General features: G+C 40.0%; 1 protein-coding gene across 14 annotated transcripts in view; it reads left to right on the plus strand.

Moving 5' to 3' along the window:
* KDM6A (lysine demethylase 6A) overlaps window positions 1-27,359 on the plus strand; it is a 158,232-nt gene that overhangs the window by 14,425 nt on the left and 116,448 nt on the right. For 12 of the 14 annotated variants that reach the window (XR_009743407.1, XR_009743408.1, XM_061453436.1 and 9 more), the window contains one exon: window positions 25,821-25,929. The exons of the other annotated variants lie outside the window; for them this stretch is intronic. Coding sequence is in view for 9 of the 12 variants with exons in the window: in XM_061453436.1 (XP_061309420.1) it covers window positions 25,821-25,929 (109 nt within the window). In the remaining 3 variants the exon portion in view is untranslated. The remainder of the gene's footprint in view (window positions 1-25,820; window positions 25,930-27,359) is intronic. 14 annotated transcript variants of the gene reach the window in all.

A 27,359-nucleotide genomic window follows, 5' to 3' on the forward strand; every position in this document is an offset into this window, starting at 1 on the left:
CCTGAGAAAGTGAAGATGGGCTAGACCACTCATTTTGCACAAGAAGCTCTCAGGATTCAGGGAACATGCAGTGCCAGTGGAACTGAGGAGCAGCTTAGGACTTGTTGCTAGACCTTCTCAAGCAGCACACATCACCTGCACCCTCCTAAACTCTCTGTAGGTTTTGCTTCATTATGTTGCTTCAGTTTCTGTATTAACTGAATAAAGATATTTTAGATTGTTCAGACAAGCAGTAGGGATCTTCTAGAGAAAGTTTGTTGATATTCAGAGATTATTTAAATTTGTTCTTGATATTTTTTATTTTTTTAAGCAATGAGATTTCAGTGAAGCTTCCTTAATAGTGCAGCACTGCTTCCAGTGCAGAAACTGTGCCTCAAAGGAGTGGGTAAGCTAACTGAAAAAGAAAAGTCCCAGCTACAGGTCACTTCACGACCCTTTCCTCAGGGCTTTCTCACTTCCACAACCAGAACTCAAAAATGGAACAAACTGATTCAAAGCAGTTCATTAATGACTAGCTTTAGGTCTGTCAGGCTTCAGACAGCTTGAAAGGAGAATGTACACACTTCTGCTCCAGTGACTTCATTTTCATGATTTTTCTGTAGAACGTTTCCAGATTTTTATTGTGTCATTGCCAAAGTTAACTCATGTATTCTCATAAGCAGGTTACCTGTTTCATGTAGCACCTTGTTTGCCAGCAATTCCATTTTCTAAGTAAAAAAGACCCCAAAACAAACTTACTGAAAAGTAATTATGAAAGTGTATTTGATTATAATGGAAAAAAGTATGACTGGTTGAATAGAACCTGGAAAAGAGACATTATGTTAACTACCACTCCTTTTTGTTTTTTATCAGTACCTGTACGTATTGGTACCTGGGTTTAAGAATGAGTGCACTGTCAAGTTCAGATAACCTCTGTGTTTATGCTCACACTTGGATCTCAGTTGGATGGTAGTCTCCCTTGCTATAGCTGTGCTTGCCTTTTCTCTAACTCAGCAATCCCTACGCAGCATACGCTGACAGAAGTTACTCTGTTAGCGTCATTGCACTATTTCGAGTAATGTCAGAATCAAGCCATTACCTTCCAACTAATTGGAGGGTTGAACCAAGGTGTACAATTTTTTTTTTTTGCTTACCCTAGTGTCTGAGCAGACAGAACGTGGTAGAGCTGATCTTTATAAAACAGCAATTCTGTCTGTACTGGGGCCTTCATGTGCTGTTGTGATACTGCTTGTATTAGTTTTGGCTTTCATTATTTTCCTTGTTTTCTAAAGAATGAAAAATTCTGCTCAGCCTTAAATATTGTTGGAAGTACTGTAATTTAAAGCCCAGGTGAGTGTGATTTTGCTATTTTTTTAACTCAAATGACTGGAAAAACTATGTAATGTTGTACTGCACTATGACTGTACAAGGATTTACCTCTAGTTAGGATGGAATGTTCTCTAGATGAAAAATGTTCTGAAGTGACAGCTTTTAAGGAAAGAAACATTGTTTTAAAGCCCCAGCTTTTTTGTCATGTAACTTATGATGCACCTGTTATTATGTTCTCTACTTTGTTGCAACTGCTATATCAACTCTACAGTTTGATTATAAGGTACTGTGTTTTTCCTTGTTTTATAATTTGGTTTAGACAAAACTTTGGAAAATATAATTTATGGATTAAATCTGCAATGTAGGAGGAATGGTTAGTGTTACTTGGATGGAGTGTAGAACAACATTGTTATACAATAGATACATGCTGCATCATCTTAAGAGTGTAACTTCACATGGCTTGTTAAATTCGTAATTCATTTAAGTAGACCAAATTCACATTTTGCCCAGAAATAAAGAACAGCTGTTAAATGAGTAGGGTAGGTACCATGATACTGTTCTTCTTCCACAGTCAGGTAAGGGAATTAAGTTGCTAATTCTGAATAAATTGTACTCTTAGTGTAAAGGTGAGTTGTATTACTCCTTGAAATGCAGATTTAAAGCGAAATACTGGGTTTTCTTTCTTCACATATATAAAAATCTTGGTGTTTGATTATCCATTTGGTTGGACCTCTTGCTTTGTACGTCAAATTTAAAGGAAGATTCCCTTAGTTTTGGAGAAGGAATACCTCTTAGGGGACACAGTTGCACGCTCCTCACTCACGGGATTGATCTGAAATTAGAGGTGAAATTTCCATTGCCAGGTGGCATTTAGTGCAGGAAAGTGCCCATGAAGTTGCACTTACGTGTCTGTATGAAGCTGTAGATCTGTATAAGTTGTCTTTTCTTTGGCTGGGTAGAAACAGTTAAAGCTTCATTGCTTGTGTAATGTTGGCCTCCTAATCTCTGCAGCAAGTTAATCCGTTCATTTTTTTGTGTATGTGTCCCACCCCCCACAGCATTTTTAGCCCTGTTTATCTAAAATTCTGCATGCACCTAGCCTCCTGTCATGAAATGTGATACGTGAGGTGTCCAACATAAGCTTGCATGCAGTGATAGGAAAGGATGTGGGTGAGGGGGAGACACACTCATGAATTTTAGAAAAACCTGTTTCAAACAATGTTTATTTTCAGCATTACTAATTAAGTTTTCCACCTTTCCTCAAGTCTGCTGCTGTGCTTTTCAGCTAAAATATGGATAAATATGCAAAAGAATGTAATCAGTTGCGGTAATAGCACTTTTTAGTATACACATATTTTAGAATGATCCTCCATAGCTTTCTCTTGGATGCTATCATGCAAGTATTTAGTGGCTTATTTCTATGCATGTAGCCTGTGTTATCTGTGAGAAAGATTTTGATTTGTCTACTTCTTTTTGTATCATCTACTTTTATGCAGGCAGTATGCAATAAGCCTTCAATTTTTGACTAGGGGATGTCTGAGTTCTGTATTTTCAGTGAATGACATGTTGAGCCCTCGTATCTTGTAAGCATATACCTGAACCACCACAAAAGCTTTGTAGATAATGGCTACCCAGGACTTTAAGGGAACTGAATTTAACTGTTCTGTGAGACTTTGTCATATGTAACAGGCGTTGGCCTTGGAAGTAGTTTCACGCTTTCTGAAATGAAAGTAATGTGATTGAAATGGGAAGAGGGAAGAAAGGGCAAGCTAACAGCAGACTGTGAGTGATAGGAAGATTTCTAACACAGGAAAGAGTAGTAGTCAAATAGTGTTTCTAGAGGTGTCTCAGAAAGGTAGAGAAGACAGCCAAGGTATGCAGCAGTGTTGGAGGTAGCATATATATAGGGCCATGTAATTAAATCAGGAACTTACATGCTTATTTTACCTCACATGTTTAAAACTACTGTAACCAGTGGACAGATGATCTCTCAAAATTTTGGGAAGCAGCCCACAATCTGGGCATAAATGTCCCTGTTAGTTGTAAACTCTAAATATAGGCCTGCGTAATATGGGAGGTTTTGCTTTCATCAGGATATATAATAGGTGAAGGAAAGCAGAGCACAGGATGGCAAAGGCTTGCAATGCTAAACTTGTGTTAAGAAGTGCACTGTATAGTGGCACTGTCTTTTAGTGTTCTAGCAGAGCAGTATGTGGTATTTGCCTCACCTGAAAACCTGTATGTCAGATACAGACTGACTAGTTGCATCTGGCATATGAGCTCACGGAGGATGGAGGGGTATTTGAGAATTGGATAGTATCCTTTCACTAGTGATGGCTTTACCATATACAGTGCCCCAGGAATACAGCTACTCAGATTGTAGTAGTAAGAGAGAGGATTATTTCTTTTGTCCTTTCTCTCCCATGCAGATTCAATATTAACAGCACAAAACTTTGCTTTGCACAGTGAACCTTGTTCTGTGGTATGTTATGTCCTCTCAGACTGGTCTAGCAAGACTTTTAAAACCAGGGGATGGAACTGTGATGCCTATATATACAATTTTAACTTTGACTTCCATGAGTGACACTCCCTCTTTTGTGTACATGTATGCTCATTTGTCACTGTCTGCAACTGAAGTGTGGAGCTGCCTGTGGCATTCCTATGGCTCAGTTCATAGGCTGCTTTCCAGGAAGACTCAGCTTTGCTTTTTTTCTAAACTTGGTTGGGTGTGTTTTTGTTTTTTTTTTCCCATACCTGATGATCTGCCTCTCTTCACCAACTTTGAGATTTGCATGTCATCCTTTTCTTGTGCAGCTGCTGATGGTTGTAGTGGCTTAGGTCCCGGACCCTTCCTCCTGCCTGTACAAGGCAGTGCTAAATAAATCATAATGGTTTTCTTCAGGCACAGAAGTGTTCTTTCATTTGATCGTGTTAGCATTCAGGCTCACACCATTTCTCAAGGGCAAGTCTTTCTGCATTGCGTCACTGCTAATGTAACAACTCATACTTTTTAGCTTAATACCTTGATTGTAGAGTACAGCTACCCCTTTTGCAGCTGGAGTACTAACAGCTGCTTTCCAATGACTGTTGTCAGATCTTTGTGGACAGACCTGTGGTTGCATGTATTTCCTGTTTTCAGGATGTTATGTAGATGCTCTAAGCCTTCTGGAAGGCCTTACACAAAATTCCACTTGCTAATAAACTATGTGTTAGATTTTGTTGACAAAGGTCTTTTCACTTAGCATTTTTTACACTTGGCATGTCACTCTGAAAACCTGTTTCACCAAACTAGAGCTACAGTTTCTATTTAAAGGGTATATTATGTTTTCAGATAAACTGTACAAAAATTGTGGTATCACTATCCATAGCATTCACTAAGGGCACAAAGCTATAGCTTTAGACAGTGATTGCTTTTTAATAGTGAAAGCAAGTAGCAGCATTAGGACAGCAATTCTGAAAATGGCACTTTTCAAATTTTAAAATACCATGCCAGATTTAGACCTGGGTTGATGAGAAGGGGTAGGAAGTTAGTTATTTGATTCTTGAGTCCCAAACAGATGTCGGCAGACTCCCACCATGATGTTGCATTTTGCTGGATCAGTTTCATCTTGTGTCATTTGCTTTTGATCTTATTGGTAACATTTCTGTGTTAGTGAGAAAAACTGACATTCATTGGCTTAATGAAAACTAAGAACGTTAAAGAGTAATAGGTGACACTGGCTGTTTATATGTGTTACAGGGAAAAAAGAAAAAAAGAGTAAGTCTGAGTTAGGAGCCTACCAACTGGATAAATGATGCAGCAGAAAGTGAATTGCATGCTTCTACTGATATGAATGTCATGTGGGGGGAACATCTTTGGAAGAAAAAAATGCTGGGAACAATTCCTTGGAACATACTGCTTTGGAGAACTTGAAATGGTAGCTTAGCATTATAACACTTAATGAGATACCCTTTCCAGTGTAACCACCGTGATTTTCAAATGCCACTTTTTCTTTTAGCATATTATTGATACCTCTTGAGGTAGGAGAGCTGTTCATTCTTCTTGTACGCTGTGGGTGGCAGTGCCTGTTGGGCACGTGATGTTGAAAATCCTGTAAAAAGTGATATCTAGTCTTTTATTTATGTTGGTGTTTGTGTGTGTGTGGTTTTTTGTTGTTGTTGTGTTTGTTACTTCTTTAAATGTTTTGTAACAGGTTATGAATAGCCTTCCCCCCCCCCCCCCCCTTCTTTTTTTTTCTTCCTCAAAACCGTTTTAATTCTTTATTGTGAGGGTGGTGAGGCGCTGGTACAGGTTGCTCAGAGGCCCAGAGAAGATGTGGATGCCCCGTGGCAGAGAGTTGGAACTAGATGATCTTTAATGTCCCTTCCAACCCAAACCGTTCTGTGATTCTATGAATTTTCTGCATAAAGTTTTGGAAGCGTATCACAGAATGTGTAATGCTGCTGACTTTTTGTGAATGTTCTTCCTCTTTCTTTCATTTTTCTTTTCTGGGGAGTTGCTAAACTAAAACTTTTCTTCAAATTTAGGAGAAAAGTATTTAACAAGTGAGTTTTGAAAAGCATTTGTGTAGAGGGAAACTAGTTTGTACGAGGACAGGAAGGTTCAGTTGTTAGTTGATACTGACATACCTGCAATGTTAGTACTTGTCTCGTTAATGCTGAAATTAAAGCCAAAATAATAATCTGAAAGACTGTAATAGGTGGGTTTGGTTCTTAATAAATTAAATATATCTGCTAAAAAATTGCATTCCTTCATTAATTACAATATAAAATTGAGATTCTTGAGAGAGAATACATGCACTGAATCCCACATATATTAGGTTGTTGAAGCTGGCCAGATACCAGAAAGTCTGGGTTTTGGGTCTGTCGTTATACTTTGCACTTACAGTAAGTGTATTTGTCTCCTGTCTGGACAGCAGAGATGCAGTAGTTTCAAGAAGTTCAGCCTTTTACCAAAGCTTTCCGAAATACTTTTATCCAAAAGTGCCTCAAGGGCATAAGCCATTTGTTTCACAATTTAACTCTTTATAGGAAGTAATTGTTACTGGTCTGTCACACTCAGCTAGAAATTCCTTTCAGAAATCCTGTGCAAAGACTTTTAGAGAAAACACAAAAGAATACGTAGGTTTACCTGAGAGATTCCAGCTGTTTTTGTAGCCTGCCCCGTCATGTTACAGGTGGTTATATGTTACAGCTACATAGATACATGTAATTTTGTGATAGAAAAAGGGTATTTAAAAGTGCCCTTTTGTGTCTGCTGTTCCCATTTAAATGCTGTGGAAGATCCTAATTTTCTGATTCTTCAAATATTTGTTTAATTTTCAGTCTAAATTTGTTTACATTTTTTTTGTTTGTCAATGTTGTTAGGCTGAAATGGCTCTTCTCTTTCCCTGTTACTTGTCCTGTTGATACTTGCAGAAAGCAATCATATTAGTTTTTGATTTGCTAAGGCAAATAAGGCAAATAATTTAAGCTGTTTTGACTTCCTTTTGCAACAGACACTCTTCTTTGCTCTTATCCCTGCAGTTCTCTTCAAAATTTACTTAAGTTTATAGTTTCTGAACACAGAGAAGATACCTAGAACGCTGTAGATCAAATCTGCTGAGATGGTATTAATACTTCCGCATTTAGAACAGGTTGTTCCCTGTCTCTTCTCCTGCAAGAGCTTGGGAGCATCAACTGAAACTTCCAGGAGCAAATTCAGAATAAATGGAAGATGATTCCTTGCAGTTAATCTTTGGAACTGCTTGCTGCCAAATATTGTTAACGTAAAATGAGTGCACATGGTTTTGAACAGTGGCGGGCAAATTAATGAAAGGAAAATCCATTGTTGTTAAGAACAGCAGTACCACTTGTGCCCAGGAGGTTCCTAGACTTAAATTACTGCAGACTGGGAAAGTGTTTGAAAAAAAAATATTCTAACCTTTTTCTTTTGCTTCTGCTTCAAGAATATGAGTTCATGTAAAAGCTGTGCTAATCTTTTATTATTTCTATTTTGGTGAATGTGTTCTTGAAGTAAATACGAAGACACAGTGCTGGACTAGGCTGAGTATTGGTGTGACTTACTGTGGACATCTTATTTTATCTTTCTTGGAAATTTAACCTCTGCTGAACTTCAGAATTGTGTATGCTTTTTTTTTCATTTTATATTGGCAGCATATACTCATCTTTGTTTCTTATCTCATAATTCAATAATTGTTGCGCTTGAGGATTTTTTTTAATAGTTTCAATAAGCCTGTTGCAGAGTTTAAGATCTTAGATGGCTGTATAGTGATTTACTGCTACATGCCTCCTAGGTTACCTTTGAAAAATCCATCTGTGGCATGCTGATTGGTGTATTTTCAAGTATTAATGTCCTCACCTCATTTATAGTTGATAGACCTAAAATAATACTGTAAATTCAGTCCAAAGGGCAATCCCAAATCACTGTGAATTATGGAGATAATGACAGGCTATGACCAATAAGTGTATTTAATATTAAAGTAGTTCACCTTTTATGTTTAATTTCATGCTTCTTGGACACTACTAAATACCTGTGAAAATGGATTTTAGGTAGAGCTTGATCTGACTCAGGAAAAATGGAAGCGTGTTGAACTGTATGTGAAACAAGTGTATTGGACTGATGAGAATCTCAAATCTCATTTCATTACTACACAGAAAGAATAAACTTTGACAGATTTATGTCTCCTGCACATTTTGCAGCGTAACTGCACCGTTAAATGTTATGGCAGTAAGAGTGAAGTTGAGATTCTGCTGCTTTTAGGCTGCCTGCATGTGGGAGGGACTAGCATGAAGTTAGCAGACAGGTCTTTACATCTGGAGAGGCAGGAGGTAAAACCAACAAGAGCTGCAAACTTTATTTTAATATTCCACAAAGACTTTCAGTTTTTCAAGTTAAAGCAAAATAAAGTTTCAAACATATTTTCAGTATATTGTGATTGATTTTTTTTATTTTTTTTATTCTTAGCATAAATTACGCGAGGTCTGTGTGGTTTGTTCCACTAGCCTGCAAACAGACTAACAAAAACTTCAAATTTCATGCCTATCACCTGTAATACTTTGAATGTGCTCTCCCCTCTGATTCTAGGGCTCCTTGCCATCTTCTTGGCCTGCTTGCATGCCTTCTGGTTCTACTTTTTCTGAAGGTCTGAGCCTTTCTGTCTTAAACTGTCAAAGAATCCACTTAAGGAGCTCTTCCACCTGCTCAGCATGTGGAGAGGAAGGAAAAACATACAAGATAGGAAGCCCTTCTTCCTCCTGTTGCTTGCATGGGACAGGCCATCAGTGGTCTAGAATGATGGGGTTTGCATTTTTTGGATATAAAGAAATCCGTTCCTGCAGAAAGCTATGAAAAATTAACCTTTTGTACTGCAACGGACAGTTTAAAATAAAGGGATTAAGAAGATTGACATTTGGGACTGACTTGCATCATGTGACCATTTGCCTTTTACGATTACTTGAAAATGCCTTAAATTTGATGCACTTTTAAATGTTTTTAAACTCACTTTTGTATTTTTTCATTCTCCCTAAACATTCTCTGCAGAGGGCTAATCATTGGTTGTCCGTTACTGCAGTGATATGGTACCATGCCTTTGTAAGCATGAAGGCCAGCGGTATCCCAGCTGCCTTAGGAAGGGTGTTGCCAGTAGGTTGGGGGAGGTGATCCTCCCTCTCTGCTCTGCCCTGGTGAGGCCTCACCTGCAGCTGTGTGGCCAGTTCTGGCCTCCCTGGTGCAAAAGGGACATGGGGCTCCTGGAACAAGTCCAGTGAAGGGCTATGAGAATGCTTCATGGTCTGGAGCATGTCTCCTATGAGGAGAGGTGGAGGGAGCTGGACCTGTTCAGCCTGGAGAAGAGAAGGCTTGGGAGGATCTGATCAATGCATGTAAGTATCTGAAGGGAGGGTGTCAAGAGGATGGGGCCAGACTCTTCCTGGTGATGCCAGACAGTAGGACAAGAGGCAGTGAGCATAAACAAAAAAATCTCATTTTTTCCAAACAGGGAGTTCTGATTGAAAATGAGGAATAAATTATTTACTGTGAGGGTGAGTGAACATTGGATAGGTTGTCCAGAGAGGTTATGGAATCTCCTTTCCTGGAGATAACCCAGTAGCCTCTAGGACACACTCCTGAGCAATGTGCTCTAGGTCCTTGGGCAGGGTGGTCAGACTAGATGGCCCCTTCCAACCTCAATCATTCTGTGATTCTGTGGCTGGCATGACTGAACCTCAGCCGTTCTGTGATTCTGTGACTGGCATGATTGAAGTAATTATTATGTGGAGATGCTATGTATTGGGTGAGTAATAACGGGGAGGCTTTTGTGCTCCAGATGGAGTAGGGGTGAAACAGTAGTGCAGTGAAGAGGGTGCTGTTGTTTGTTCAGGGTTTTTTCATTCTCTACTATTCCCCCGATGAATGTTTCATTTCTCACTGGTGCATTCCCTTTTGCTCTCTTTTGTCTGAGTTTTTATTTGCCGCTTCTGTGGGTGTAGCCAGTGTGTTCTGTGGAACTTCATTCAATGTCTGACTCTGTCATGCTTGGTTCATAGATTTTTATTTTGCTGTTTTCCTTGTTTCCTCTTCTCATGGCTTAAGCCCAGTCAGCAATGCAGCTTGCCCACTCGCTCCCCCGCTCCCGGAGGGATGGGGAGGAAAATCGGAAGAATGTGATGGGTTGAGATAAGAACTGTCCAGTAACTAAGGTATAACACAAACCACTACTGCTACCACCAATAATAATAATAAGGGAAATAACAAGGGAAGAGAATACAACCACTCACCACCTGCTGACTGATAGACAGCCCGACCCTGGCAGTGATCCCACCCTTCCGGGTAACTGCCCCCAGTTCTACATCCTGGGCATGACATGCTGTGGTATGGAATACCTCTTTGGTTAGTTTGGATCAGTTGCCCTGTCTCTGCGTCCTCCCGGCTTCCCCTCTTCCCTGGCAGAGCATGAGACTAACAGAGTCCTTGGTCAGAGTAAACATTCTGACCAGCAACTACAAACAGAGGTGTCCCAGGCTGAAAGTCAAAACCACAGCACTGCACCAGCTACTAAGAAGGAGAAAAATGACTGCTGCTGCTGAAACCAGGGTACCTCTCTAGGGGGACTGCTTGTTCATGATGGCATACTGTTTTGACAGGGATTTTTCTACAGTGCATGGTGGCTGTTTTATGTATATTAATGAAGGTGAATGTACAACTCTGTGTACACATCCATATACCCTGTGACGATGACATAACTTTCTAATAATGATTATTTGGGACCAGTACTTGGAGAAAAAAAAAACCCAACAAACAAACCCAAAAGAGTCTGCTGTGGAAATAAGTTTTTCTTGCATTGAAAAGTGTTCTTGTTGACTGCAGTTCTCACACTGGTGTATTCTGGCAATTTAAAGATCTTCTATGATTAGGCCATTGAGTGTTTTGAAAGTGAATTTAGCTTTTAAGCAAAGATAGATTATATTATTGACGGTTATGCCCCATGTATGCAAAACCTCAAGAAGGAAGACAGTGAACTTTTTAGTGTTGAGAAACTTGATTTTTAATGGAAACTCTTGAGTCACTATGCCCTAGGTCACTTTTGGTGCACTTTTGCAGTCTCAAGATGGTTGCATTTTGGAAACTATCTGGCCTGTGAAACTGCTGAAGTTCTTTAACAAGGTTTTGCATGTCTGCCACTGTAAAGAATTTAGGAGTTGATCCTTCACATAAAGGCCTGAGTAAGATACTTAACTTAAAAAACAATGCATCTTCTGTGGAGTGAATCTTCTGGAGTATAGCACGCACGTTCATCAAAAATAAAAGCTTCTGAACAGAAGTCTGAAATGCATGTCATTCAGCTATTTCTATCATTATTTCATTTTAAATGCAAACCCTGCATTAATCTGTCATAAGGAGATCTTCAAAGGTATTTGGTGTACGAATCACATAGATGTGCTAGTTTATGAATGGTGCCATTAGCCCTTGAACTTCTGGATGTTAAATGCTGTACTGTGCATCTGTTCTTCTGTAAAACTTGTCCCATTTTGAATCTTTGGTGATGGAGTTTGGCCCTCAGTGTGTTTACAGAATGCTTTTTAACAGTTTGATTGTTTAAAGAGATTTGAATTTTCTCTGTTTCTGAGAGACAGGTGGTAGTTTTGGTGCTTAGAGATACTGATTTAGTCACTCTGAAAGGTGGTCATGGATGCAACATAAGATTAATCCTAAATTAAAGATTTGGCTTCCGTGCAGTGGAATTCCACTTATGTTACACAATTTTTTTTCTTCTTTTTTTTTCTTTAGATAAACATCTTACTTTGTGACGTTTGGGATTGGCAAATGTGATCAACAGCATGTTTTTTGTTTTTTGCGGGTTTTTGTTTTTTTTAATCTGAGAGCTGTTGCTGCTTTAGAGGATTGATATTTCGATATAAGTATGTTGGGGACGCTTACTGCTTTTCCTAAAGTGTAGTCACTCATTCTTGAGGCAGCTTTGTGATAAATTCATAAAATTCTATAGTTAGTCTGGTTTAATGATGAGGATACTGTATTTTGATTTTTCAGTTATCTCAGCATTTTTTAGCTGTGTTGTTAAAATTGAAATCTAATTCAACTTTAACTGTTACAGTTTTTCTTTTAAAGAGTTAACACAAAATAAAAACATTAGGTGTGAGTGGTTGTAGCAGGTCATTCGATTGAGCAGCGTTGCGTGGTTTGAATTGGTGGTTTGTTGTCCACCAGTATTGGAGTATTGTGTATTAAGTAGTCAAGACTATGTGGTAACTGAAAGTTAGCCCCAACAGAAGGGGATATTGTACCTCTTCCAGCTGGGCGTGGTAGAAAGGAGTGTTTCCAAATCCTTCTGTTGGAAGAAATAGCAGCACAATGGAATTGAAAAGAATTTGTAATTCAGGCTATGTTTGTTAGTGTTCAAGTAAGACACATGATGTTGTGGCCCCAGACTTGGTGCCTTCCTCTAATGGATTGCATTCTTCTTTATCCAGTTGTTTGTTTTAAATCACAAAATCCACCATGTCTACACAGGGTCAGACTGTATTTCTTCTAGGGGAAGGGATAGGTGGAACTGAGTTCTCCTTGTATAGGTGGTAGCTTAGTCTCTGTCATTCCACCTCTGTCCAGCTGGGAATCATTGTGGTGACTTTTGGCTTAAATAATAAATAATCGAATTGTTTTCTGACATGCTGTATTTAGTAGGAGTTGTGTCCTTTGAAGCAGGCCCTGTTTTCAAGTTCAGTAGTATTCCTGAAATTACATTGAAATACATAGAGAATTGGTGTTAAGCTTGGTAGATGTGTTTTTCCACTTTGAATTTGTTAATGTCCATCTCTATATTGGATTCAAATTTGATAGGGCTTGGGAATCATTAATTGAAGGAGGTCTTCTGTCCAGCTCCAGGGGATTGTTAATGGAAACAGCCTGTACTGGCAATCTGCATGGCTATTTGCCCTGCAGCCACAGGATTCTTTACCGAGTACTGGCTGTGAAAATTCAGTACAAAATTTCAGTTACCAGAAGATTCTGTTGAAGAGTTCTTGAGCAGTGTTTGAGTGTATTGTCATTGTAGCACATATTACGATGTGCATGCACACTAGTAGCTAAAATAATTTTGACTTGCACTTTGTAGTGCATTAATTACCGATTCTGAAACGTGTATGAATGTACCTCCCCCACCTGTAATTGCTACGTAGCACAAGTGGAAATTATTTCTTTCCTGGAATGATGCACACCAGTTCTTCCATTCAGAAGTGGTACTGATCATCAGTGTGTGACTGAATCCAGAGGACTTCATTCCTCTTATTTTGCCATTGCATTTTTTCTCGTCATTCAGACTGATATTTGAGATGGGAAAGGACAGGGGTAACTCTGGGTGTTAGGTATTAGGAGAGAAGAGCTACAGCTCTTGATGGCAGTTATTGTGGTGCTTTTTAAGGTGTTTACTGGGCAGAAAGTTCTTCTCCAGAAGATTTTTTTCTGTGCAAGCTGGTTTTCATGCACATTTGGTTATGTTCCAGTGCTGATCACTTTCAAATGTGCGTGGAATCCCCATCATCTAAATATAATCAGCTACAAGAGGGGTATGTATGAATGACAGTGGAAAACGGAACATGATATGTGGAATGGTACCTGTATGTGAGAGTTCGAAAATGTGATGGAAAATCCTTGTGGAGCACCCTTCCTGGTATACTGGCTATGCTAACTTCAGAAATACCAGCACTATGAGATTGTTTTTGAAATAGTGGTATTTCAGTATTTGAAACCAGGTTCCTTCCATTTAGATGTTCTTTTTCTATCCTTTGTGTCTTAATGTACCGTTACCAATTTTATGTGTCCTGTGGTGCTGAAAACTACTTCCTACCCTATTAGCATTAGCTCTTATACTTTCTTTATAAAGAGTTCCTGACCAATTTTTATTTCCGATTTTCTAAAATAAATCATTTCCTTATATTTTCAGACTGAGCTACCAACAATATTTATATCTGAAAATGGGCCACCTCTAGTGCTTGAACCCCTTTCGGAACTGAAGTTAAGACTGTGCAGGTTTAGCAGAGCAATTGATGATAGTTTTTTAATATTTAGAATCATAGAATAGTTAGGGTTGGAAAGGACATTAAGATTATCAAGTTCCACACACACCTCCCCCCCCACACCCCCCCCCCACTAAACCATCTCACCCAAGGCTTCATCCAACCTGGCCTTGAACACTGCCAGGGATGGAGCATTCACAACCTCCCTGGGCAACCTATTCCAGTGCCTCACCACCCTAACAGGACAGAAGTTCTTCCTTATATCCAGTCTAAACTTCCCCTATTTAAGTTTGAACCTATTACCCCTTGTCCTATCACTACAGTCCCTAATGAAGAGTTCCTCCCCAGCATCCCTATAGGCCCCCTTCAGATACTGGAAGGCTGCTATGAGGTCTCCACGCAGCCTTCTCTTCTCCAGCCTGAACAGCCCCAACTTTCTCAGCCTGTCTTCATACAGGAGGTGCTCCAGTCCCCTGATCATCCTCATGGCCCTCCTCTGGACTTGTTTTAACAGTTCCATGTTCTTTTTATGTTGAGGACACCAGAACTGCACACAATACTCCAGGTGAGGTCTCACAAGAGCAGAGTAAAGGGGCAGGGTCACCTCCTTTGACCTGCTGGTCATGTTCCTCTTGATGCAGCCCAGGATATGGTTGGCTTTCTGTGTTGCAAGCGCACACTGAAGCTGGCTCATTTTCTCATCGACCAGCACCCCCAAGTCCTTCTCCCTAGGGGTGCTCTGAATCTCTCCTCTGCCCAGCCTGTAGCTGTGCCTGGGATTGCTCTGACCCAGGTGTAGGACCTTGCACTTGTCATGGTTAAACTTCATGAGGCTGGCATCTGCCCACCTCACAAGCGTGTCAAGGTCCCTCTGGATGGCATTCCTTCCCTCCAGCGTATCAACCAAACCACACAGCTTGGTGTCATCGGCAAACTTGCTGAGGGCGCACTCAATCCCACTGTCCAAAGATGTTAAACAAGACCGGTCCCAGCACCGATCCCTGAGGGACACCACTCGTTACTGGTCATAGCTGGACATTGAGCCGTTAACCACAACTCTCTGCGTGCAGCCGACCATCCAGTTCTTTATCCACCAAGTGGTCCATCCATCAAATTGATGTCTCTCCAATTTAGAGACAAGGATATCGTGTGGGATGGTGTCGAACACTTAGCACAAGTCCAGGTAGATGACAGCAACTCTCTACCCCGTCCATCAGTTCCGTAGCCCCATCGTAAAAGGCCACCAAATTGGTCAGGCAGGATTTCCCCTTAGTGAAGCCATGCTGGCTGTCACCCAAGCACCTTGTTGTTTTTCATGTGCCTTAGCATCCCTTCCAGGAGAATCTGCTCCAAGATTTTGCCAGGCACAGAGGTGAGACTGACTGGTCTGTAATTCCCTGGGTCATCCATTTTCCCCTTCTTGAAAATGGGGGTTATATTTCCCTTTTTCCAGTCATCGGGAACTTCACCTGACTGCAATGGTTTCTCAAGTATGATGGCCAGTGGCTTCGCAACTTCATTTGCCAGCTCCTTCAGGACCCGCGGATGGATCTTATCAGCACCCATGGACTTGTGCACGTTCAGATTTTTAAGATGGTCTCGAACCAGATCCTCTCCTACAGTGGTCCAAGGTCTTCATTCTCACAGTCCCTACGTCTGCCTTCCAAGACTTGGGTGGTGTGGTCAGAGCCTTTGCCAGTGAAGACCGAGGCAAAAAAAGTCATTCAGAACCTCAGCCTTCTCCAAATCCTGTGTAGCCAGTTCTCCCGAGAGCTTCCTGAGGGGGCCTACGTTCTCCCTAGTCTGTTTATTTGCTGTGTACCTGTAGAACCCCTTCCTGTTATCCTTAACATCCCTAGCCAAGTTTAATTCTAACTGGGCCTTAGCTTTCCTAACCTGGTCCCTAGCTTCCTGGACAACATCCCTGTACTCTTTCCATGCCACCTGTCCTTGCTTCCACTTTTGATAAGCCTCTTTTTTGCAGCTGAATTTTCTTAAGCAGCTCCTTATCCATCCAAGGAGGCCTCCTGGCCCTCCTGCTGCACTTCCTTCTAGTTGGGATGCAACATTCCTGAGCTTGTAGGAGGTGATCCTTGAATATCAACCAATAGTCTTGGGCCCCCCTGCCCTCTAGGGCTGTATCCCATGGAACCTTACTAAGGAGGTTCCTGAAGAGGCCAAAGTCTGCTCTTTTGAAGTCCAGGGCAGTGAGCTTGCTGCATGCTCTTCTCACTGTCCTGAGGATCTCAAATTCGAGCTTCTCATGATCGCTGCATCCAAGGCTGCGCCGGAGAGTCACATTTCCACCGAGCCCTTCCCTGTTGGTGAGCACGAGGTCAAGCATGGCACCTCTCCTTGTCAGCTCCTCTTACTTGCAGAAGGAAGTTGTGTTTCACGCAATCGAGGAACCTCCTGGATTGCTTGTGCTGGGCCGTACCGTCCTTCCAACAGATGTCAGGGTGGTTGAAGTCACCCATGAGAGCAAGGGCCTGTGAGTGTGAGGCTTTTCCTATCTGTCTGTGGAGTGCTTCATCCGCAGGTTCTCCTTGATCAGGCGGTCTGTAACAGATCCCCACAGTAATGTCTCCCATAGCTATATTCCCTTTAACCCTGACCCACAAACTCTCTGTGGACTGCTCACCTGTCCCCAGGCAGAGTTCTATGCTCTCCAGCCTATCCCTAACATAAAGGGCAACTCCCACTCCCTGCCTGCCAGGCCTGTCTTTTCTAAAGAGCCTGTAACCTTCCATTCCAACATTCCAGTCATAGGAGCCATCCCACCATGTGTCTGTGATGCCTATTATATCATACCCCTCTAGATGTGCACATATCTCTAATTCCTCTTGTTTGTTCCCCGTGCTACGGGCATTTGTATAGAGGCATCTGAGCCGAGCTCCAACTGAAGCCGGCTCATTGGCTGGAGCGGCTGGAATATCTCTACATTGCTCCAAGCATTTATTATAGGTGCTGGCAACTGACTGGGTGTGTTGGGATGGAATGATGCCCCCCCTCCCCCAACACACCTAGGTTAAAGCCTCCTTGACCAGCCTGGCAAGCCTCCTACCAAAACCACTCTTCCCCTTTTCAGACCAGCCCCCCCCCCAGCCTCCGCTAGACCTGGCCTACAAGCTTGGGTCCCGTGTTCAAGACACCCAAACCCCTGACTATGACACCACCCTTTTAACCAGTTATTAACCTAGCCAGTCCTCCCAGCTTTTTTTAGGTCCTCCCCTGTACCCTGGAGAATTGATGAAAAGACAATCTGAGCTCCAGAGCCCCTAACCACCTCTCCCAGGGCTCTGTAGTCCTTCTTTATGTTCCCCAGGCTACTACTGTCTGTATCCCTAGGACCCACATAGATCACCAGGAGTGGGTAATAGTCCGTGAGACTTACTAGAGCAGGCAGCCTCCCTGCAACATCCCTGATCCGTGCCCCTGGTAGGCAACACTCCTCCCTTGAGACCGGGTCAGGCTGACAGATGGGTGCCTCTGTCCCTTTCAGTGTAGAGTCCCCTACTACTACGACCCGCGGCTTTTTCCTAGCAGCATCAGTAGAGATCTTCTTTACCAGTGCATCAGCCGGCTGTTACTGGCTCGAGTGCGCTTCCTCATTAGCCCCCTGCAGGACAGCAAAGTGGTTCTGCGTGGGGACAACAGATTTAGGAGGAAGCCCCTTGGTCCTTCTCCTCTTTATTTTTTTTTTTTTGCTGTTTTTTTTTGTCAGTAATTCCCACTTCCCAAGTTAACGGCCTCCTTCTTTTCCTTCATGAGCTAGAGGGGAAGCTCGAGGCCCCTGCACAGTTTGGGCCTGGAGCAAGCAGTCCTGCTTCCTCTCAGCTTCCCTGACGTCTCGCAGTCTATTAACAGCATCCCGCAGCTCAGCCCCTGCTGCAGGAGGACCTCCACCAGGGAGCAACGAGCGCAGCCTTGCCCATGGCGCACCCTCCCCTCACCAGACCAGTGCAGGCACTCTCTACACCCCGAGCTCTGCACTGCAGCCTCCCCTCTCATCGGCTCTGTGGGTGCCTACGCTGGCCGCCGCCGGGGCAGCCAGAGCAGAGCCCCCAGACGGGGCCCTGCTCATACGACGGGTGCTCAGCACCCCGCCCGCCTGCCCGCACAAACTGCCTCGCCGCGCTCCCTGGGGCAGGTTTTTACCCAGCCAGGGCTGGTGCCGCTGCTCCTGGCTCCGCCCCCTGTGAGTGAGCTGCTCGCTCTCGTCAGCTGAGCTGCCGGCTCCCGGGCAGGTCCTGTCGAGGACTTGAGGCTCCCTCCTCGGTGGCTCTTGCCGCTCTGAGGTGAGGCTTCTGGACGCTGATCTCCCCCCCTCTCCGGTGTTGAAGGCGTCATCTCTAGAGCTACTCACCTCAGCAATTATCACCTCACCTCAGCAATTATTTGATAATAATTACTTTTCTGTATCACCTTGTATTTAAACAACGCAGAAAATCAGTCTATTTATTCTGAAACTGAGTATTTTCATAAAGAGATACTTGTTTTGTCAATCTTTATAGTCATTTTCATATTTATGTACATTGTTCTCTATTTAATACTTTTTTCCCAAGCTGCTTTATACATTGCTACATTGTCATCTTGATGCTTGGTAGCTGATAGTGTTACATTTCCAATGGCTTCAGTCTGCAGCAGGAGATCTTTGCATAAATTATACTCAGATTTAATGTTTGGAGTTTTTTCTTAACTGAAACAGGCAGTTTTTAATGCAGACCCTGGCTTTAACTGGCTTTTTTCTTTTTTCATCTGTGTTGATTTTTAGCGTATTTCCAAAGTTATTTACACAATGGAATGGATAAATAAATGACTATGTATTTGATTTGTGATCTTCCTAAGATCTATATGAAAATTTGTAGCTTCCTAATCAAAAGTGGTTTAACACTTATAAAAAAGATAAGCTTATTTATCAGCGTTAACTGTCTAAATGTTCTCAAGTATAATGTAAACTATACAAACATAGACCATCAGTTGTGATGTTCTGTGTTTGTATAGTTTAGAATTGCTAGAATGAAGTCTGATTTAGTAGCCAAATTTAGTGTTTGGTGAACTATTCATTAGGTCTAGAACAATTGCTAAATTAAGGTGCTGTAATTCTACTTCAAATAGGATTATATAGTAAAAAATAACAAAAAATGTTCCTATATTCTCAGATTAAAAAAATCAGACATTTCAGTTGCTTATGAAAAATCTACTGCTATGTAAAAAAAAAAGTACGTTTCTTTTGTTTTTCTGTATTTTTTTCCTTACATTAAAGAATAACTCTGCAGTATTTGGAATGATGACAATCCATGCAAAATTTGTCAGAATCTCCTGAGGCTTCTGGTTATGAAATGTTTTCAGGGACAGAACAGAAAGCGTTCAGTTTGCTGATAGTTTAAAATTTAATTTCCTGTATAGTGCAGGTGTGTCTGCACTTACATGCACATCTATATTTCTAAATATAACTTACTGGATTTAAAAGAAGTAAGGGGTGGGGGTATTGCATCCTAAGGGTGATTTCAGGATTAATGCCCAGTGATTCACTCACTAACTCCAGTCAGTTTTTCATTCAAAATGCATTTGGTTGTGGATGCTGTCAGCTGAAAACTACTGAGTTTCCTGTTATTCTCTTGGAGAGGCTAACTTACATCTGCCTGACAGAAAACAGTTGTAAAGAATGTCTTATAGTTGATAATATGTGTTCTTTATTCAGTGGTGGCAAGTTGGTTTTATTCCCCCTCCACTGAAAGGTCACTTTTCTCTATTTATCATTGATTTGCGTATATTCTATGTTGTATTCTGTTCTGCAGTTCTGTGTTTCTTATGCAGTAGTATCCCTCATTTTTTAGTGATAACGGGTTCCAAGAAGAATTATTTCTAAGTTACTAGTTTCTGCTGTTTATTCTCCATCTGATGGTAGAGTTTTAGTGATACTGATGCTCCACAGTAGGTTTCTGAATTGTTAATAGTTTTATTTTACTGTTTGTTTCTTATGGTGATAGTGTGTTGCTTTCACTCTGGTCTTTAGAGCAAGTTCTGGTTTGTGCTTTTTGCCTTTCAATTAATTTTCAATTGTAAATTTAGCAACCTTCACCTTCTGCTGCTTGCTGTTTCATCTCCTCTCTTCTGCTTCCAGATTGTACTGAAGGTGTAACTATTTCTATTTTATTTTTATTTTTTTTTTAAATTACGATTGTGGTAGTCAAGTTCTAGGCTACAGTAGTGGCTTTCAAAGAAAACTTGTCTTGTTATCATCAAGCAGTGCAGATAGCAAACATGCACAACCACTTTTCTTCTTTATTGCTTGCAATATTTGTTTGTGTCTTCTTTCATGAAACAGTAATCTTGGGGCAAGGGGAAGTTTGCCCAAAATTGATGCTGTGTTTCTTGAGAAATGGGTAAGGAGGATCAGTTTCCATTGTCCTATACTACTTGCTGTCCCTGAAATAAGGACTTCGGTCTTTTATATAATACAGTCCATATGTAAGATGGAAGAAGAGTAAACTAGTGCTGAGAGAGAAATTTTATAACACAGTGTGAGTATCACAAAGAAAGCATGTAAAGAGGCTTTGAAAGCTGTAGTAGGAGTTGATATTGAGTAGGAAAGTAAGGGAAGTTAAAAGTGTTGTGCCATCCATACAAAATGCAAGAGCCTTCAGTGGAAGAGCCAGTGAATTAATGCAGGTTGTCTTAATCAGATATGATTATTTGAAATGTATGCTTTTCTCTGGGAAGTAAAAGAGATGTTCCTTTAAGTCATCTACAGTCCAGGAAATGGGGCCAGTTGGTGGGGGTGAGGGGCAAAAGAAATAGTTTAACTTCTGAAGAATTCAGGTTGTCTTTTTGTCTGCTTGCAAATCTGAGGCAAGTCTTTCTCACACTTCTCTTGTTGCAGAGCAGGAGCAAGAACTGACTGAGGAGGTTCTCGGGATGTTAGCTGTTGTCATTGTTATTAGAAAATCGTGTGTGTGTGTTGGTGAATTGTGGCATGGAGAAAGGAATTCAAGAGAAGTCTTGCAGAGCATCCTCTTTTGATACTGACGTGGGGAGAACAAGCCCCGCATATACATAAACTTCTGCGTTTCTCGTCTCTCGATAACTTTCAAATATCGACTGCTAGTAGATAGCGTGATCATCACTTCAGTGTCCAGCACTGTCGACGTAATTGCCTTCTTTTCCAGAAGGGTAAAATATCCCTTAAAAGCTAGTAACATTTCATTTCTAAACATTAGTGTAGTATGTATTTCATTTGTGAGAAGTCTGCTGATGTCTGTTTCTTCAAATTTGTCATGTGGAATTTTTTTCATGCTTTCAGTTCTTATTACCTGCTCACAAAGTTTATCTGTTCAGGTTACTGCTTTCTATAGAAACAAGAAAAAATAAACAGGAATTGTTTGTTTGTTCCCTCTCCCCCCAATGGAAAGCATGTCTTTATATACAATACTGTTTTCTATTGTGAACTTTAAGGTTCTAGTAATATCCTGAGGCTTTGAATTTGTCATTTTATACTGTGTTGTCTGCATTAAAACACCGTATTTTTCTTCAACAGTTAATTTATTACCCAGTAAAATTCAAATTTCTTTCACTGTACATTACTGCCCAGCTGTTGCCATGCTAACAATTTATACTGCTAGCTTTTTGGTTTTCTGTAGCTGTCAGTGTTTCTTCCATGTTTTAAGTAAAAATTTGTGGATTGAGTGCACTCCTCTGCTCTCATATCATTAATACATTAAAGAATTAATAATTAATGTTTTGTCATGTTTGGCAGTTTAGTCCTACTACTTTCATCTTAGTCAATCATGCTTGTCACAAGTAAGAAAGGACAGAGGAACATCATCATCTTTAGAAGCTGTTGAAAAAAGCTGTATTGTTTGGTTTGGGGTTTTTTGGTGTTTGTTGGTTGTTTTTTTTTTTTCCCCTCCCCTTTTTAGTACGATGGTTTAACAGTAATTTGAATTCATGCTGTGAAAGGCAAATAGTTGCAACCAGTGATAATGGTAAAGGTTTGTGTTCTCCCCCCCTTCATAGTAGTTGAATTAGAAATAATATCATCCTTTTCTTTTATGAAGTAGAGTTGCAATACGTGTCAGTCCGTTTTGCATTCACTATTTAGAATTTTGGCTTTATCTTAGATTTTTGTTGTAGTATAGTCGCGCGTCTAGGGTCTTTTCTTCATGAAAAGATACCATGTTAATAGTAGCCAAAACTGGCATTTGCTTCACAGGGTTGTTTTTCTTTGGTTTTGGTTTTGTTTGTTTGGTTTTTTTTTTTTGAGGGGGAAGAAGGGAGAAGAAGTGTTCTTCTAACAACGGGGGGGGGGAATTCCACCTTTCCCTTTGGAATAATAAATAGTGAACATTCAGGGATTCGACAGTGCATTTTTAAAATGATAATGGAATTATTTTTCCTTTTGTGAGCACATATGAATGTTTTGCTGACTTTTTTAAAGTTGACAAATATGCTAAGTCTTTTTCTTCTTCACTGTGTTGTATTTATCTGTGTCATAACAATTGGTGGTTCAGTTTGTGAAATCAGAATGCCCCCAGTCATGAGCTGTGATGTCATAAGAGGGGGCTTGTAAGTGTCATGTCAGAAGTGTTGACAGTAGTGTATTACTTCAGTTTGCTTTTAATGGAGCAGGTAACAGACAAGTACTGTTACTTTTTTTTTTTTTTTTTAATCCTGTAAGCCAGCTTCTTTTCCTGCAGCCATTCCTGTGTTTGTTTCCTCCTTCTGCTCTGGTTGTCACACTGCAGAACAGCTGCGGGTGATTATTTTGCAAAGTTCCTAAATTCTTTAGGTTTCCCTTTTATCTTCATGCAGCCCTTGAACAAAGGGAAGGAAGTGTACAACATTGTGTAGCAATCTTCCCTTTCATTTTGCGGTCTTTCTTGTTAATTTGTCAATACTAGCAATTTGCAAGGCTGGCTCCATTGAGTGCACTTATAAATCCATACAGTGTGGAGAAATAACAATACCTAAAAACCTGAGGGATTTTTAGCTTCCTTAGAATTCTTAGTGTCTCAGGATGATTTAAATTGGTTGCAGAAGTGGTACCATAGATGGCCTTTGCAGTTACAGACCCGCTGAAATGGATCTTTTGAGTATTCCTTCAAAGCAACCATATACAGATACATGTGATTGTGACCTCCCTCTTTCAAAATGCTTTGTATTCATTTATTCAGCTGAGAGACAGATTTTGATCTATGCAGGAAAAAATACTTGTTCCTTTCTAAAGATGTTTGTGAAGGGGCTTAATGGGGAAGGAAGTTTTGTGACCAGAACCAAAGAAGTGTCTTCTAGTGCAAAGGGAAGATCTGCCTTGTTGAGAAGTGATCTGAGTTGTGTGAGAGACTTGGGTGTGTTTTTTTGCCTCTCTCTATATAATATATAATGCATAATATATAATATACAATATATAATAAGTTACATATTATAATATATAATTTTATATATAATTATATATATAAAATATATATAACTTCAGATAACTGTACATCATTTAATGAAGATTTAGTTAAAAAAGGGCTGGGGAAATGTTAAGGGTCTCCCAGATGCTTTCCTGTTTTAAGTGTATGTGAGCTATAATTTGCTTGAATATCTCTATAGAAAAATCCTTTCATATTGGTTCATAAAGTCATAGGTTTACTTTAAATACCCGTAGCCATCTAATTCAGGAAATAAGCTACTCTAACTTCCTCTTCAGCAATTTTTTTGTATAAACTGCCTGTTGTGGCAGTAGTTTTTAAATGCTCTGAACAGCGACTGAATTGTAGAAGACAAAATATTAAAAAGAAGTCATAGTGTGAATATTCTCTATAGCAGCTGCAGCATGTATTGCATATCATCAGAAAATGGAAGGCCTGTTTGCAAATTAATCTGTGACAGTAACATTAGGGGCACTAGCAAGAGTTGTATTACAGTTTTTACAAATTGAGAGATGAGACCAAGAAGTGGGGAGAGGAAGCAAGGCACAAACCCCAAGATTGTGCATTACAGCATGTGCAGGTGGGAGTAGGTTCAGCTGATGAGCCTGAATGTTGAGAATTGGTTCATACCCACATTATTTCTGATTCCAGGGATCATATTCTTTAGATTGAAAGTTTGCTGGCTCCAAGAGGTACTCAGAGTGGTGGGAATAAAATTAAAGTAGCTCTGATTAACTGTCAACAGAAACCAAGTCCTTCCAGTGCAGTTTTGCTAAGGCAAAACTTGGAGCATGAATAAAAAATTCTTCAGCAGCTCTTTGATGTAGAGAGGCAAATGCACATCTCAGTCTCCTCAGAATATGACCAAATAGCTAGTTTGAAATATGGAATTTAAATGGAGTTATTAAATAATTTTAATATTGTGCCTACACATAATAGATTTGATACAGGTGTCACCCATTTTGTTGCAGTTTTGCAGCAGCATAGCTTCGATTTTATCCATCAGAATATTGTTTCTGAAAACAGCCATAAAATATGGCCATCCTCGTCTTAGAAGTAGGTGAAAATGTGTTTAATGCATCTCAAGCTTGGGATGCAAACTGAGAGCCACTCCTCTGGTTCCATGCATGGCTTTGTGTTCATTGAGTATAGCAAGGCCTGTCTTATTATGGCTTAGCATTTAAACAAGAATTTTAAATGTAGCATCACAAGACAAAAATGGCTGATTTTTACCTTGCTCTGATTTGGATTAGCTTGGTTATTTGGATTCTCCACATGTGTGTTTTAACTGTCTCTTAACATTTATTCTTTTTATTATAACATTTCTCATTTCAGTGATTAATAAAAGTGTACACAAAATCCTAAATACAGACAAGTGTGCTAATTTAGTGTTTGGACTCAAGTATTACAGGATCATCTTTTCCCTTTTCGAATTTCTAATTTTAATAAAATGACTTAATGAAGCTCATAATTTCAGATTAAGTTCAGATCAAGGTCTTTGATTACTGTAATATATTAGGCCCAAGCAGTTCATAATTGCAACCAAATTTGAAACACAGTTAAAATAAGAGTTGATGAAAGTCATGGATTAACCAGCTGGGTACCTTCCTTCCCATTCAAGTTTATTCAGCGACTTCATTTTAAAGGCTGGCATGTTCAAAATCAAGAAACTGGAAGTTCAAAAAGTTGGGAAACTGATTTTATTTATTCATTTGTTCCCAAAGTGTAAGTAGGGTCTTGAGGTAAGAGGTTAAAGTTAGGTTATAGATGGTTAGCCATTATGGTAAATAGAAGTTATCATTCCAGTCCATTAAAAATGTGTGTTTGCAACACAGAACATCCTTTGAGTGTGCCGCTTAAAAACCTGTAGAGCAAATTTTCTCAAAGTGAAATTGTTTTCTAATTGGATTCATGCTTTTAGCTTTACTTAGTCTACAGTAGCTGTTTAGTAAATAGAAGATAGTAAACTGTATTTTGTGACATGATGAGGTATATGAAATGAATCAAGTCTTGGGAAATACATGCTAAGGTATATGAATTGCCTAAGCAAGCATGTTGAGGTAGCATATTCTTCATTTTAGCAAAAAATAGCTAAAAAAAACCTGGTAAAATGAAATGTGAGTCCTTTAGAGAAAACAAACACAGAATAAGAGCAAAATCAGAGAACATGCTTTCTTGCAGACTGAGATGAATAAATAAAATCAGTTCTTTTGCATTTCATTGATTTTTAAATTAAAATCGTCATGTATGTTAGAGGTTCGTTTTGTGTTTAGGAAATTGAATGTTTCTGGAGTTCACAAATAAACCAGAGAAAACTTGCATTTTTCATTTGCTGTCCATTTTCATTAGAATCAGTGAACTTGAAAATCTGTTTTGTCTAGAATATTACATTTCTTCTTTAAAAAATAATGCTAACCATGTTGTTATTGAGAGTTTTTGTAGACTTCTTGCCTTGCACACTTTAACAAGAAACCTTATTATTTCTTAGAAATGTATTGAAAATGTATTATTTTGCTTTAGTTAAATACAGAATTTTGAAAACCTTGTATTTATTTTTCCCAGGCTGTTCGCTGCTATGAATCGCTAATTTTGAAAGCTGAAGGAAAGGTCGAGTCTGATTTCTTTTGTCAGTTAGGTCACTTCAACCTCTTGTTGGAAGATTATCCAAAAGGTAAGGCTTTTTAAGTACTTCTGATAAATGGAATTGGGGGATTGTCATTTGATGTAGGGGACACACTAGACAGAAAAACATTTGAATTAACTCACTGTTTTCTCACTTTGTACTATATTTCAAAGTCTAGTAATGGAATAAGACTGGTGTCTTTACAGAAACAATTGTATTCTAACTTCTCATTTTTTATTTTTTTAAATTGAAAATAACAAAAACACTGCTGGCTCAAGAATGACTATGGAGTTTCTTTAGTTTATACAGTGGTACTGCACTGCCTACTTCATTTTTCTGGTTCATTATTGCATGATTTTATGAGCAGTTGAACCCATGCCTCTGAAGGTTTCCTATGGGTGGGAGACACTGGTGCAGAGAACGAGAGCCAGCCTTAGTGCTTTCATGTATGTCCGCAATCTCAATAGATAAGGCTAGGCTGAAAGCGTCAATACAAAAGCAAAAATCTGCGCTTAGTGTGTTTCAAGTTGTGTTTTGAATATTGAGTGGAAGAATGGTGTTGGGCATCTGGGGGCTAGGTGGCTTCATTCTTTTTATGTCTCTGCTTCATCAGTCTTTGAAAGTACTTAAGTGTTTTATGCCACCATTGCAGCCAGTGAACACAGAACCTTGTGTACACTTGTGCTTTGTTGTGTGTAGGTCAGTAGAGCGCTTTTTTGTAGTGGTGTGGATTCACAGTGATACTCTGCTGTGTGCTGAGACATGGGCTAGGTTTCAGCTTGTTCTGTTTCCATTTAATGTCATGCTGGGTGTCTGGACCAGTCTCTAATAGCTGCCTCCCTTCCAGTGACTGTTGAAGGTATGGATGAGTAGAAAGTCTTTTTGGGTGTTACCCTACCTTAGCTAATTAGAACAGGTCAGAACATTATTTTTTTTTTAAGTGGCATGTCTTTTTTTCGTTGTTGCTGCTTTTCAGTTTTAATAAGAATTCAGTTCTGTTTGACTTTGTGTAAGGACACAAAGAACACCTTCACCCTGAAAATGCCTTTATTCCAGACACACAGAAATACTGGTTTACAGTTACCTTGGAACTTACGTATAGGGAAATGAATTGTAACTGCTAGTAGCTCAGAAACACATTTTAGTGATTCAGGCTTGCTGTGGACCCTTTCATAACAATGTGTCTGTCCACTTGTTCGCTGTGTCTGACATAAACCCTTGTGAGTTGGGGTTGCTGGAACTTTCAGTTTTTACGTGAGAAGTGTTTAAATTTGATAGTACTAGGGAGGAATTTGCAGTTATCTGAATTCAGTAACTAAATGCAGAAGGCTTTGAGTTATTGAGGCATCTGTCTTTTTCTGTTGAATATAGGGGCAACTCGGCAACCTTAGTATCCATTATTTGTACCAGCAGCTTGGGAGCCCCAGCTTGTAACTACATCCTATCCAACTGGTGTAATATAACCACTTGTGTTTCCA

This window comes from Pezoporus flaviventris, unplaced genomic scaffold (assembly GCF_033815535.1).
Source record: "Pezoporus flaviventris isolate CSIRO_AGI_PZ_B2104156 unplaced genomic scaffold, CSIRO_AGI_Pfla_v1 ptg000015l, whole genome shotgun sequence".
Taxonomy (NCBI): Eukaryota; Metazoa; Chordata; class Aves; order Psittaciformes; family Psittacidae; genus Pezoporus; species Pezoporus flaviventris.